Source organism: Vombatus ursinus, unplaced genomic scaffold, assembly GCF_900497805.2.
Source record: "Vombatus ursinus unplaced genomic scaffold, bare-nosed wombat genome assembly UNPS02009205.1, whole genome shotgun sequence".
Classification (NCBI taxonomy): domain Eukaryota; kingdom Metazoa; phylum Chordata; class Mammalia; order Diprotodontia; family Vombatidae; genus Vombatus; species Vombatus ursinus.
Window position 1 is genome coordinate 32,871,262 of NW_020948983.1, and position 13,878 is coordinate 32,885,139.

General features: G+C 37.3%; 1 protein-coding gene across 1 annotated transcript in view; it reads right to left on the minus strand.

Moving 5' to 3' along the window:
- AGBL1 (ATP/GTP binding protein like 1) overlaps positions 1-13,878 on the minus strand; it is an 868,369-nt gene that overhangs the window by 420,922 nt on the left and 433,569 nt on the right. Inside the window, 1 exon segment of the mRNA XM_027851980.1 lies at positions 2,232-2,363. Within this exon segment, the coding sequence (XP_027707781.1) occupies positions 2,232-2,363 (132 nt within the window).

A 13,878-nucleotide genomic window follows, 5' to 3' on the forward strand; every position in this document is an offset into this window, starting at 1 on the left:
TCTCTAGAGGAGAGATTAGAGATGTGTACACAGTCAACTCCTCACAGGTATTATTAAGTACATAGTCAAAACATATGGTCACCTATAGCTTTGTCATTCACTTGACCCAAGAGGAGAATTCCTAATCGTGGAACTCAGAAAATGGTAGTAGGTCATATTAAACTGAGATATAAAAGAATCTTGAAAAATCACATGACATAAACAGCCATATGTTTATACATGGAGTCTAAGAAGGAACCATGATATGGATCCCTACTTTCTTGTGTAGAGAAGAGGTAGTCCAAATTTCTTTACCAGCTTGATCTCAGAATATATTTTTAACATGTTGGTTGCCTTGAAAATAACTCTAAATTTGAGATTTGGATATTACATTATCTAGAGAGAAAAAAAGGAGTTCCTGAGTAGCATGTCCCTTTGACAAAGATGTCACTGATGTACTTCCTCCCAGCCTTCAGATGGAAAGCCATCAAGCACTAAAACATGAGGTGAGAGAACAGAAGTCCTATACTTTGCTCTCCACAATTTCATTGAGTAATTCAGACAGCATAGGTTTAAAGAGGAGAAGGTCATCTGTCTAGCAATTCCAAAGCAATCCCTAGCTTTTTGGGGAGAGATTTCACCATTGGATTGCATTACATGTTTAGGGAGGATTCTGTAAGACTCTGTAGGAAAGCTAGGGATGTCAGAATGTTATCCTGATGGCAACTGTGAGATCAGATCCCTTCTACAGAGGGCTTACTGGTTATTCCATGTATTTTCCATATTTGTTTATAAGCTTTTCCTATATCATCTTTGCCTATGAACTTTCTGCATTTTGGTGGTAAAAAAAAGTTACTTTCCATTCATATATGTATGGTAATTTAAGGCCTTATTTGGGAGTTGGTTACTACAGTACACAAATTTGTTGAAAGCTGGATATGAATATATTTGGTGATTTCCCTGAGAAAACTTGAGGTGGGAGCAAAGTGAGCCAAAGAGAAGATATTACTCTTTGGTCAACCCCAAGATCAGTCTCAGTCAAATATAAGCCCAAATTTGGTGACAGACTCTGGACTAGGGGTTAATTTACTTAGTAGACAATCAAAATTAATTCTAAGTTTTTGAATCTGATTATGATATGATCTGAGTTGTTCTTTCAGAAGATTGATCTGCAGTGGTGGTTTTAATGCATTGGAAGGAGTATAAACTCAAGGTAAAAAAAAAGAATAGTTAGAAGCATATTTGCAATATTCCTGTAAAAAGATAAATCCCTGAACTACAATGGTTGCAATGGCATAAGGAAAAGAAGTAACCTATTGCAAAAGAAAACATAGAGATGGAAACATAGGATCATAAATATAGAATTAGGAGGGATCTCAGAGCCTATTTTTTTTTAATCCTCTCATTTTATAGGTAAGGAAATTGAGGTTGTCAATGGTTTAGAGATGAAGAGAAGGAACGAGAGTGTGGAGTCAAAGATAATTTCAAGGTTTTGAACACAGATGCTTTGGAGAATGATGTTTATATGAACAAAAATAGCATTGTTATTACAAAGAAATGATTCAAAGGGTAAAGATGAGTTTGGCTTTTAAAATGTCAAACTCTAAGTATTTGTGAGACATCCAGATGGAGATGTTCTTTTAGCAGTCAGAAATGAGGGAATTACCTCTAGGAGAGAGTCCCCTTCTGGAATCTCAGTATGTATTAGAATGATATACAGGGTATCCCTAAAGTCTTTGGTCAAAATAAGATGTTTGAAAAGTGATTAGAGTCATACCTTGTACTTAGCAGGCACCATAAGTGTTTATGCCCTCCCTGAATAGTGTGGTTTTGGGACTTTTGGAACACTATATACTTCACCTCAGAGTTGAAAAAATCCCTTCCTCTGTCCCTCTTCTGATTGTCTGAATAGAGCAAAGAATCACTGAACTATAAATAACAATCTAGACACTGGGAACACAGAAAGCTATTGGTATGAGTTTTGAGAACACTCTGCTCCCTAAAATGGCTTACTGTGGGTGACAATGGGACATGTGTGGCATCTTGTAGGTAATGCCTTATACAGTGAGCATGTATGGAGCTCTATCCCTCCCAAAATGAAGAACCTATTTTAAAACTATTGGAAGGCTTCCAACATATAGGAACCTGGCCTAAAACTACATAAGTGAAATAATTTTTTGCTTCTAATAAACATGAACTCAAAGGTGTAGGTATTAGTAAAATAACTGGCACTATGCCTCCAAATGCCTCACCCTATAGCCAATATCCTCAGTGACAATGGAAGTGTCTGCAGTGCAACCTGCTTGCCACAAAGTTTCCTTGATGCTGCAGCCATAGAAAAACACATTCTTCTTCTGAGAGTGACCATGGAAATCACAGAAGACCTAGGAGGGTCAGACAAAAGAGAAAGGGAAATTAGTGCACTTGACCCTTTGACTTTCAATTTATTGAAGATCAATTTAATGTTGAATATCAATACACCTAATCAAACTTGATTTGCATCTACAGACATATTTGGCTCTTACTTGATCAAGGGCCATCTAAAAGTGTAGGTCAGCAGTGTGGCACCAATTCTCCAAATCTTTTCAAGGCTCTCTACTACTGGGATGGATTTGGTTCAATCACTCACATTGACATGCTGGGGTGAAAAGTTGCTATACACTCAGGTCCTAGAAATAACCTCTGTGAGAAGAAAGACAATCGATTCCTCATAATTTTAACCCCCTGTGTATTCCCCCAGTGCTTCCCATTTAACAAATAATCCAAGACAACCCCTTTAGTTCTTAATTATGAAACATAACAGAAGACAAAGTAATAATAATCATAAAATGAATCCACTCATAAACCTGTATCACACTCTTCTAACAATTTGCACAGTCCTTGGTGTCTTTAGGGAACAGTTTGTACCATGCTTTACCTAATGTATGTGACTGCTGTTATCCTGGACCTCGCTGCTCTCCTTCTGGACAAAGTCACTTTTCTACTACTCTCAGTATGCTGTAGCTCTCTTAGTACACATCAGCCTTAAGCCTAGTAACTACAGTGTTTCTTACATCTACCTCCTTAGCTGGGTACTGAGGCAACATCACATTCTTCTAGGGAAAAGCAAGCCCTTTGACTCTGGAATCCACAGTGCCGGTCAGATCTGTTTTATGATTCAGAGAACTTTCCCCTTCTGAAACCACAGAGAGCAGTAAAGGACAGCGTAAACAAGCCAGTGAAGTGTTTCTCTTTATTTAAAGTACAGCTATCACTAGAGAGCAAGGCAGCCTTTCTCCAGTCAACTCTTCAAGCGATAGAAGATTATGTTTTCTCTAACTAACTTCTTGAATCAGAGCTTTCCACCAATCAGATCAGCTCCCTATATAAACTGCAGTCTTCCTATTTCTAGTCAGCTGATTTAAACTGTACTCAATTCAAATAGCATATATTATCTTCTGTTTCCTCTCTGCTTCTCTATTCTATTGACCTCTCAGATCTACCAGTTTCTCAACTCCATCAACTTTTATATTCTATTCATGGCTTCTAACATCAACTAACTTTTCTTTGACCACAAATGAGGTTGAGCACATGTTATGTTACTAAAATTTTGTTTCCTCTTTTGCAAATTTTCTTTTAGTATTATTTGGCTATCCATTAGGAATTGTAAACTACCTTTGTGAATTGCTTATAGAATACAAGATCCTTGAGGGCAATACTCTTTAATTTTTTTCCTTTATTTTCCCAGGGCTTAGTCTCTTATTTTAGCATATAGGAGGCATGTAAGTAAAACTTGTTCATTGATTTGTAAATTTTCACAAATTCCTGCTTTATTTTCCATACTTTATCCATCAAATATGCTATATGCATTTTCCAAATGTTATTTCTTTTTATTGTATCATTTTTATTTTCTGGTATTTTTTTCATTTTCTTGTTATGAAGCAAACCTCTTATTCCCAATAATTCCTGTTTAATAGTCATCTCCTTTCTACAATATTATATGCTGTGATTTTGCTGAACTCATTATTATATGAATAATTATTTTTGAGACTATTGGATTTCCCACCATTTGTTCTGAAAACAATATTTGGATCACACCAATAATGTTAATCCCTTGTCAAATAGATATAGTGAAAATGATCCTTTGTTTTGTACCTGACTTTATTGGGAAGGCTTCTAATATATCTCCATTGTTTATTTTTTCTAATGCTAGATATTTTTTAATATATTAAATAAAAAATCCATTTATTTGAATCAATTCAATAAACATTTATTAATACCTACTATGTACAATGCAATATGTTAGATGCTAGGATGCAGAGACAAAAATTAAAGATTCCCTATCTTCATACAGCTTATATTTTTATTTTAGTCTTTATCAATAAATGCTGGATTTTATCAAAGACTCTTAAGCATTTATTGACATAATCATGTGCTTTTTGAAAGATTTTTGTCGATATGTCAAGATATTATGATGCAGCCTTGCATACCTGATACCTAATTTTAATGTATGGGGTGAACCTAAGTAAAGTCTAAGTCTTCCCTGGGAAACCAAGTTCCTCCTGTGTATGCCATAGTGTTTTATGTCTGCTATGAGCATGACCAATAAGTGCTGAGTAAAGGGACAGATTTCCTAATATCACCCAGGATGCAACCACATTCCAAAAAAAAAAAAAAACAGCTTCCACTGTAGAAGGGAGAGTACCCCTTTACTGGTTTATTGGTATTTTATGGTGCTCCAGAGATATGTTCCTCCACCAACCATTGTAATACTTCTAATGTATCAATATTAATTTAAGAAAAACAAAAGAAGGCAATATACTCACTGATCCTTCCTTACCAACTCTGAAGCCAGAGCACTTAGAACCACCTTCTCTCAAACCCTTACTTCCCCCCACCACCACTGACTCACACATATACATAAACTTTTGTCTGAGTTGGATTTAGCTAATGTATACGTAAGTCTCATTATGACTTGTCTCAACAAAGAACACTAGTTCATTACAACAGAGTGATCTGGAATTGATGTTCTCAATTTTGTACTTCTAAAAAGATGTCAATATTTGTGAAATAGGTTATATGGCTGTTGGGTTTTCCTTTTGAGTGCTTCTCCCCATCCTACCCTGTTCCTCCACAAATTAATCTGGAATCTTGCTTTAGAATTGACCACTCTATACTAAATGCATTTTGTTCAGCTTCTCCTCCAAACCCCTCCCTTTGCTCCCTGCTGCCAAATACCCTGACCCAGCCTTTGTTTACTTCATGGTTTTGCTAACTTTGTAGCTGCCATGTTTTCCATTCCTGACATCTGGGTAGTGTTTCTGTTTTCCACTGGCAAGACCTCTGCATTATTTATACATTTGCCACAGGAAAATTAAAGTAAGGCTGGTGCTGGGAGGAGGCATAGTCTGGGAAATATGATGGAAATCCCAAAACAGAAGCATTTCCAATTAAACAACCTGAGGATTATGTGAACCCTGGAGATTCAGCCCTTATGGCTCATGTACGATGTTCTACAGAATTTTTATTCAGCTCACGCTCTGGAGTGGAGTAAATATCCCTATGAGGTAAATAACATCAGTGGCATGTTCAATTACCAGCTAATAGCCCCACTGGAAAGACTGTATTTACCAGTTCTTCTAATGACAGATATGCTCTTTTCTTACTAAGTGTTTCATCTGAGTTATCAGCAACATCCAGTCAAGGTTAGGTTAACCACAGGTAATGTGTATGGAATTCAGTCTTAAAATATCTGAAGGGGGATTTTTAAGCTCCATGCCTATTCCCAACTCAGGAGTTCCATTTAAATTGAGCTGCTCAAGGCCAGTTTCAAGGAAGCCTTCATGAAGTTGTCTTTGCTGAGAGCTGAGATTTGGCTTCCTCCAGTGGCTAATTGTGAGTGAAATTAACCACATGGAGCTCAATATAATGTGCAACTGACTAACTGGTTTGGAAAGTTCCCACAGTGGGTCTTGTTATTATACCATATTAATATGACTAGAAGGGTATTTTTTTTCCTCTCCCTCTTGCTAGAGCCTGCATTTCAAAGTTTCAACAGTCCTTTGATAGATCCCATGTAAGCAAATAATGAATATGTGCAGACTAATGCATGCCATAGCATGCATTATGTAGGACCTTTCATAAATGGAAATAAAATCACTTTGCAAACATCATATCAGTCAGTTTTCAGAGGCAGGTATCGTTTTTCATGAAGAAGAGATGAGGGGAAAATCATAAGATTCCCAATTAGGAAAAAAAAAAGGGGGAAATGAGCCACTGGGCTTCACATAAAGGAAATCAACCTGGCAACAAGCATTTATTAAGAGCTTAGTATGTGTTAGGCATTGTGCTAAGTACTAGAGATACAAAGAAAGGGAAAAACCTACTGACTAGACTGTCCTTTAAGCAAACAAATATGTCTTAAGCACTTTTTCTAAGTAGAAAATGCATTCATGTCCAAAGTACTTCTATCCAGTGGTCTGGAATTCTGTGAATTTTTCTTTTCTACATTGAAGTCAGTAGTATGACATGCTAGAGAGAACAATGGATATAGAATCCAAAAAACTGGGAGTTTTGTGTGTGTGTTTTGATTCAAATTCCGTATGTGACCTTGAGTGAGTTATTCAATCGACTCACTGAGTCATAGCTTCCTCATTGATGAACTGAGAGGGGTAAATACTTATCTGAGGAACTGCAAGTGTGAGGAAAGCAATTTGCAAAGTACAAGTTTCAATGTTATTGGGAGCTGTTATTTTTTTTTTAAAGAAAATGTTTAATACTGCTTGAGACCAAGGTGCTAAAAATTCACATCTAAAAAACCGTAGACTTATAGTACTTAGAGCAATATGAATGATAAAAAAGAGAAGAATGAGCATTTGCTTAGGGCTTACTAAGTAATCAGAACTGTCCTATGTGCTGGGGTTTCAAATACAAAAAGCATGATTGGACCTGCCCTCCAGAAAATTACATTCTAATAGAATAAGGCAACACATATGGGGGGTGGTAGCCAGGAGAAATATTTTGGGCTGAGAAGACACAGACATGGTGATTGGAGTCTTGGCATGACTTTCCAGGAATGCTAAAGTTGATTTGATACCAGTTCCAGGACAAAAGGTAAAAATCAATGGAGGTGTGAGGGAGAGTAGAGCATGGAAAAGAGAGATGCACTACAGAATGGTGGGAAGCTCACTAGACTGCATCATGTTAAGTGTAGGGCCCTGCAATAAGGTGAATTCCTCAGATATTAATTACATAGGAAAAGAAAGAGGTTCCTTTGATTTTCTCTACATCAGAGTTTTCCAGTTAGCATTCTCTCACTCATATACGGCAGCAAGTATTTTTATTTAACTTTCTATTTGAAAAAAGGGGGAAATTTGATTTTTAGAGAAAATGCTATAAGTCTCCAAGATCAGAAATAAATACTGCTCAGTGAAAAGAACAATAATAGGCCTATTATGTGTCAGGCCCTTTACTATGCATGGAAGGCATAAAGGTAAAAATGAAAATAGTCCCTGTTCTAAAGGTGATTATAATTCTATATAGGTGGCTAGGTGACACAGTGAATAGAGCACTACACTTGGAGTCAAGGAAAACTTGAGTTCAGATTTGGCCTCAGACACATTAGTTCTGTTATGCTGAGCAAGTCATTTAACATCTTTGGGCTCAATTTCCTTATCTGTACAAATGGGATAATAATAGCAACTAATTCCCAGAGTTGTTGTAAGGATCAAATGATACAATATTTGTAAAGCACTTTGCAAATATTATATTTATAAAGGTTAGTTTTTAGCATTATTGTTATTACTATTGAAGGTAAGGAAACCTACATGTATACTGAAAATTAAATAAGACATATATACAAAGCAATTTCCTGTTGGAGGGCCCTGGTGAATAGATGGATCGGGATAAGCTTTCTGTAGGATGTGTCACTTGAGCTGAGGCATGAAGGAAAAATAGTAATTCTTAGAATCTGAAGTAAGGAGGGAGGGCATTCCAGGTATGAGGCACAGCATGTACAAAAACATAGAAGAAGAACATAGGATTTCACAAAAAGGAATAACAATCAATCCATTATGGTTGGAAAAGAGAATGTATGAAAACAAGACACATGCAACAGGACTGGAAAGGCAGAATGGCGATAGACTGAGAAGAACTTTGAAAGCCAGCAGAAAAGTATGTGTGTTATCCGAAAGGAAAAAGGGAATCACCAGAGTGTTCTAGGGAAGGAAGTGGCATGAAAAAAAAGTTGTGCTTTAATATAAATTTGGCAAATGAAAAGAGAATGCATCAGAGAGGGATGTGGTTGGATTCAGGGAGACCAATTACAATGCTATTGGAAAAATTCAGGTGAGAGGCAAAGAAGATTTAACCAGGGTCATGACCATTGAAATACAGAGAAGGAGATGCATGTAAATATTGTACAGGGAAAATTTAAAATACTTAGCCACTGGTTGGATGAGACAAGTGATGTTTTAATGATAAATTTGAGGTTGAGAACCCAAGTCACTAAAGAAAGAGTAGCACTTTCAACAGAGAGAACTTAGGAAGGAGGAGAGTATTTGGGGAAAATATAATAAGTTTTATTTGGATATGTTGAGTTTGAGATGCCAAAAGTTATCAAGTTGTAGATGTTCAACTGGCAGTTGGAAAAGAACTGGGATTCATGTGAGAAACTGAGGCTATATCTATATCTAGAACTTCTTTGAATATACAATATTTGAACCTATTATAGCTAATGAGATCACTAAAATACATATAGAGAGAAGATGGCCCAGGACAGAGCCCTGGAGTATACTTAAAGATTGCAAGGTTAGACAGGGATGCTGCTCAGGCAAAGGGAAAAAAAATTTAAGTGATCAGATAGGTAGAAGTAGAACCAGGAGAAAGCAGTGTTGACACCTCAGGGAAGAGAGAGTATGTAGGAGGAGGGGGTGTGAAACAGTGACAGAGGCTACAAAAAGCCTAAGTAATACAAATGTTGATTAAGAAGTCATCAAAATTGATGATTAATGGATCACTGGTATCCTTGAAGACAACAATCTGCTTCAGTTGAGAGAAGAGGTCAAAAGGCAGATTGCAAGGGTTTAAAGCATGAGTATGAAGTGAAATAATAGAGGCAAAAATGCAGATTGCTTTTTCTCAGAGTTCAGCTATGTGGAAAGGAAAAATATATAAACAACAGCAAATCTGAGGGGATGGTAGGATCAAATGATGTTCTTATTATTTTAAAGGATGGATGAAATCATGACTTATTTATAAGCAGTAGTGAAAAGGCTAGTGGATAAGTAGAGGCAGAAAATTAGAGAAATAAAAAGGGGGTAATAGAGCAGACAAGTTTCTCTAGAACAGTGGTGTCAAACTCAAATAGAAACAGGGCTACTGAGCTATACATAAAAATCTCTATGGATGTGCATTGACTTAGAAAACCACATATTAACATTATCTATATTTTATTTTGTTTTGTTAAATATTTCCCAATTACATTTTAATCTCATTCAGGCCACACTTAGGAATGTTGCAGACTCTTTATTTGATATTTCTTCTCTAGATGATCAGATAGGAAGGAGGTCAAAGACACAAGTCAAGAGTTTGTCATTGGCAAAGAGAAGAGCCACTTCCTCTGAGATGAGAGCAAATGAGGGGAGAGCAAGAAATAAAGTTGTCATAATTTGGAGTAAAGTGTTGGGGAGAAGAAAGAGCTCACATTAGGTGGCCTCAAATTTTCCAGTGAAATATTTGGCAAGGTCACCTGCGGAAGCAAGTGAAAATAAGAGGTATAGTGGTGGGAACTTGAAGAAATAAGAAAAGAGTTAGAATAGCTGACAAGAGAAACAGCATAGAAGGTCTATCAGGAAAGAGTAAAAGTCTCAGTATGCAGCAGATGATAGCAAAATTTGTGCAGGACCTTGTTAGCAGAATTTCATGACTTCCTCCATCTGGCTTAAGCAGTACATGCATAGGACTAAAACAGCAGATTTTGAGAATAATCTAATGCTGTCATCTAGGGATGAGTGGTTATGGGACCAGGGAAAAAGTGATTCAAGGGTAAAAAAAAAATACCATTAAGCTAAACTGGTTAATTATTGAATGAAGATTTTGAAGAAAAGAAAATTAGGCCAGAGTTGGGGTGGTGATCTGGGAAAACAGGAAGGGGATAGAGTATTTGGAGGTAGTGGCAAGGTCAGAGAAATTTGTCTTCTTTGACAAATTTCTAGATTGTGAGGATGGAAGAGATGGTGTGCGGAGAGCTTGGAGCTCCTTGGAAATCTTGTTAAACACAACAGCACATGATAACACCACCTCAGGATGAAAAAAGCCATCATTTTTGGCCTTTTTTTTTTTTACTTCTATTTTCAAAGAGGCTGATTAATTCAGAAAAAAATACATGCCCATAGGACTGAATTAGGCCAAACTATTGTCCAGGAAAATTATTTGAGTAATTACAAATTCCATTCCATTTAACCCACAGATAAGGACAGAGTAAACAAGGAAAAAAGTCTAGTTGCTTCTCCCAGTGGAAAAAAAGCTGGTTCACACGAATTGTAAACTAAAATCAATAGGCTCTTCAAAGAGACAGAAAAATAAGTTTACTAACACGCTTGCATGGGGAGTAAAGAGCAAGGAGGATACAGAGATCAATAACCTCTCCAAATTCCTCAATCTTGAGTCTCTACAGTGGGACAAGAGCCAGAGACTGCTATAAAAGCTTAGCTCTATACATGAATCTAATCTAAGTTCCCAGCATCCTTCTTAAAGGTGACCAGATATTATACAATTCTCACATGCTGTGCCTAACACAACCAACTCAGTCACAAGACTACTGCCTCTGTGAAGAGCATAGGCATTGTAGAAGATACATACATATGTTTATACAAAAATATATTTACATATATATGTATACATACACATGAGAGCATATACCTATATATTCATATATATACATATATACACAGGGGGCATAGGCATTGTAAAAATATATACACGTTTGTGTATATATACATGCACATACATATACACACATGTATATACATCTTCTACATTCTATAATGCCTATGGCCTTTGTATGCATGTATATTGTGTGTATACATATGTGTGTGCACATATGTTTCTGTGTGTATATATATACGTAGTTATATGTATATATGTATAAAATGCAAAATGCAAATATGCATATGTGTATACAACACCAACTGCTCCTACTCCTTACATTAACCAGTTAGGCACTTCCTGTCCGTAGTCTGTTTCCTTTGGTGTCTCTCTTTGTACTGGTGTCCCTCCTGTACAGGTTCCTCCTGTATCTCAAGAATTCTCCAACTAAATATCTTTTCCCTCTCTTTATGATTGTCTCTCTGTTTTGCATAGTTCCTATTCCTTGTGCCTTACTCAGGGTTTATTTTATTGAAATCAATCAGAATTTGAAAGCTCTTTGGCTAGTTCCTGTCTTTTCTTCAGTATAGAAGAGGTGGAGTAACCTTGCTGCTCCTCTAGCAAGTTGAGAAAGACACTTATAGTTCAGGGCCGTGCCTAGTGGGGAAAAAAAGGGTCATGTACCAGTATCACTAGCAGGGAAAATATAAATTTGATTATTACTCATACACCAGTGGTGCTGGGCAAAAAGGGCCAGCAAATTCCATAAAATCAAAAGAAATCTCCTAAACTTGAGATGACAGGAACAAACATGAAAGCAGAGGATAGAATGGGATAATCAGGTATTTGTCACAAAAGCATCAACATCTTAGGGCATACAAGGTTCCATTAGATGGGTAGGATCATTTTGGGGAGGAAGCAGGGCATCCCACCTATATCAGTGACCTAATTGAGGGAAGCATTAACTCCACCCCACCCCCAACTTACCCAGTGACCTGCCATCCCCTAAAAGTCCAAAGGCTTACTACAGTTTTCCTCCACCCACTGGCAGAGCTGTGCCTGATTGAGAGAGATTTTCCATGTTGCAAATTGCCTTAGGTACCATGCCATGCTGGATACCCACAAGGAATTCTGAGATTCAGAGATAAGGATAGCATGCATTCCAAAAAAGTGGGGGGGGGGGTGGGCGGCTGTCTATGCAAAGGCATGGTAACAAGAGATAAAGTACTATGCACATATGAGGAAAAGCAAGAAGGATAGTTTGTCTGGATCAAAGAGCACATGAATGGGAATGTATAATAAAGTTGTAAAGGTAGGTTGGAGTCAGGTTGTCAGAAGCTTTAAAAGCAAAACGATAGTTTTTATTTTATTATAGAGATGAGTAGACCACTTGTGTTTATTGAATAAGGGAGTGGCATAGTTAGAACTATTGTAATGATAATAATAATAATAGCAACAATATTGATGCTAGCTAGCATTAAGATAGACCTTTAAAGTTTGCTTTACATGTTACATAAATATTTTATGTGTTATCTCATTACAGGAATATCATTCTGAAATTTAGCAACTATGTGAAAGATGAATTTAAGAGGAGAGAGATTTGAGTCAAAAAACTCAATTCAAAAACAGACAGAGATGTCCAGGTACGAATTAATGAGAGCCTGAATGACAGTGGTAGCAATAAGTATGGAGAAGGAGACAGATGGGAGACATATTAAATATATAATAAACATGATTTGGCAACTCTCTATGCTTGGGGTGAGGGAGTAGGAAAAGTTAATGATGGTTCTGAGATTGCAAACCTGAGTGACCTGTAGGATGGTGGTGGCCTCTACTGAAAAATCAAATTTCAGAAGATGGTTCAGTTTGGAGATGGAGAGAGATAATAAGTTATATTTTGGACGTGTTAAGTTTGAGATGCCTAAGGGATACGCTGTGATGGCAGAACCGTGCTGTTTCCCCTACTTATAAAAGTTTGGGTTACCTCCATAGACCGCTGGCTAATGTGTGATTGACATTTGAGGTACTGACATTGCTGGGCATCACTGCTGCACTAGCTACCTGCCTGCTCCTAGGGAGTACTGATTGAACAGTCCCAAAATTCATCTGCTGTCCTATCAAAAAAAAAACAAATAATAATACATCTCAAGAAAATATTGCCTTTGTCCAGCTGGATGCTGAGAACCCTAATCTATCACCATCCACAGAAACCCAGAAGGATTCCTCAAGCTTATTTATGTTTCCTATGTTTCAGCACTGGAGCAGTCTTCCCTGAATAAGATAGGAACTAATGCTGGATGAATGACAGTGCTTATGGTGTCTTCAGGAGGCTGACTAAATATATCCAAGTAGGTAACTAACAGGTGATATAGAGCCCATTAAAGAGCTTTGTAATACTGTGAACAGCATTTAGTACTCAGCTGTTTCTCACCCACCTTTCAGATGCTCCCAGCAGGAAACAAGTCTGTGGCTGTCATGTTTATAGCTAATTAATGTTTATTTATATTTTTAAACAAGCCTTTCACCTGTCGCGTTTTAAAATAAATCTTCTTCTCTTCAATTAGAGGTTGTCAGAGCAGAGAGGAATCCTGCCTTATTGGTTTCTTTACATGAGTCAGGTAAGTGCCAACCAGCTCTATGAGGATATCTCTCCTCCCTGCTCCTGTTACTGCCAAGCTTCCCTCCCCAGTAGTTACTGTACCACCCAGAGAGATGCCCTCCCAACAGGGTACTAAACGAGGGTTGAGCTGGAAATCAGCTGCTCTCCTCCGGGTGGAGGGGCTGTATCAATCGCCAAGGCCCCATTAAGTGAATCATTCAATCTCCTATCTTTCTGGTTGTTGTTATTGTTGTTAATGTCAAAGCTGAGGATCTTAAAGGGGAAATAATTTTCCCAGGCCCACATGAAATATTAGAGGCAAGTCATGCTTCCTAATTTTTGCTCTCTTTACCTGGCTGACTTCTGGCACTTTTTACAATGTATTTCACAGTAATTACTGTGCTACTATTTCTTCAAATCCTGCTTGGAGTATTTCATTGCATTTTAATTGCAGA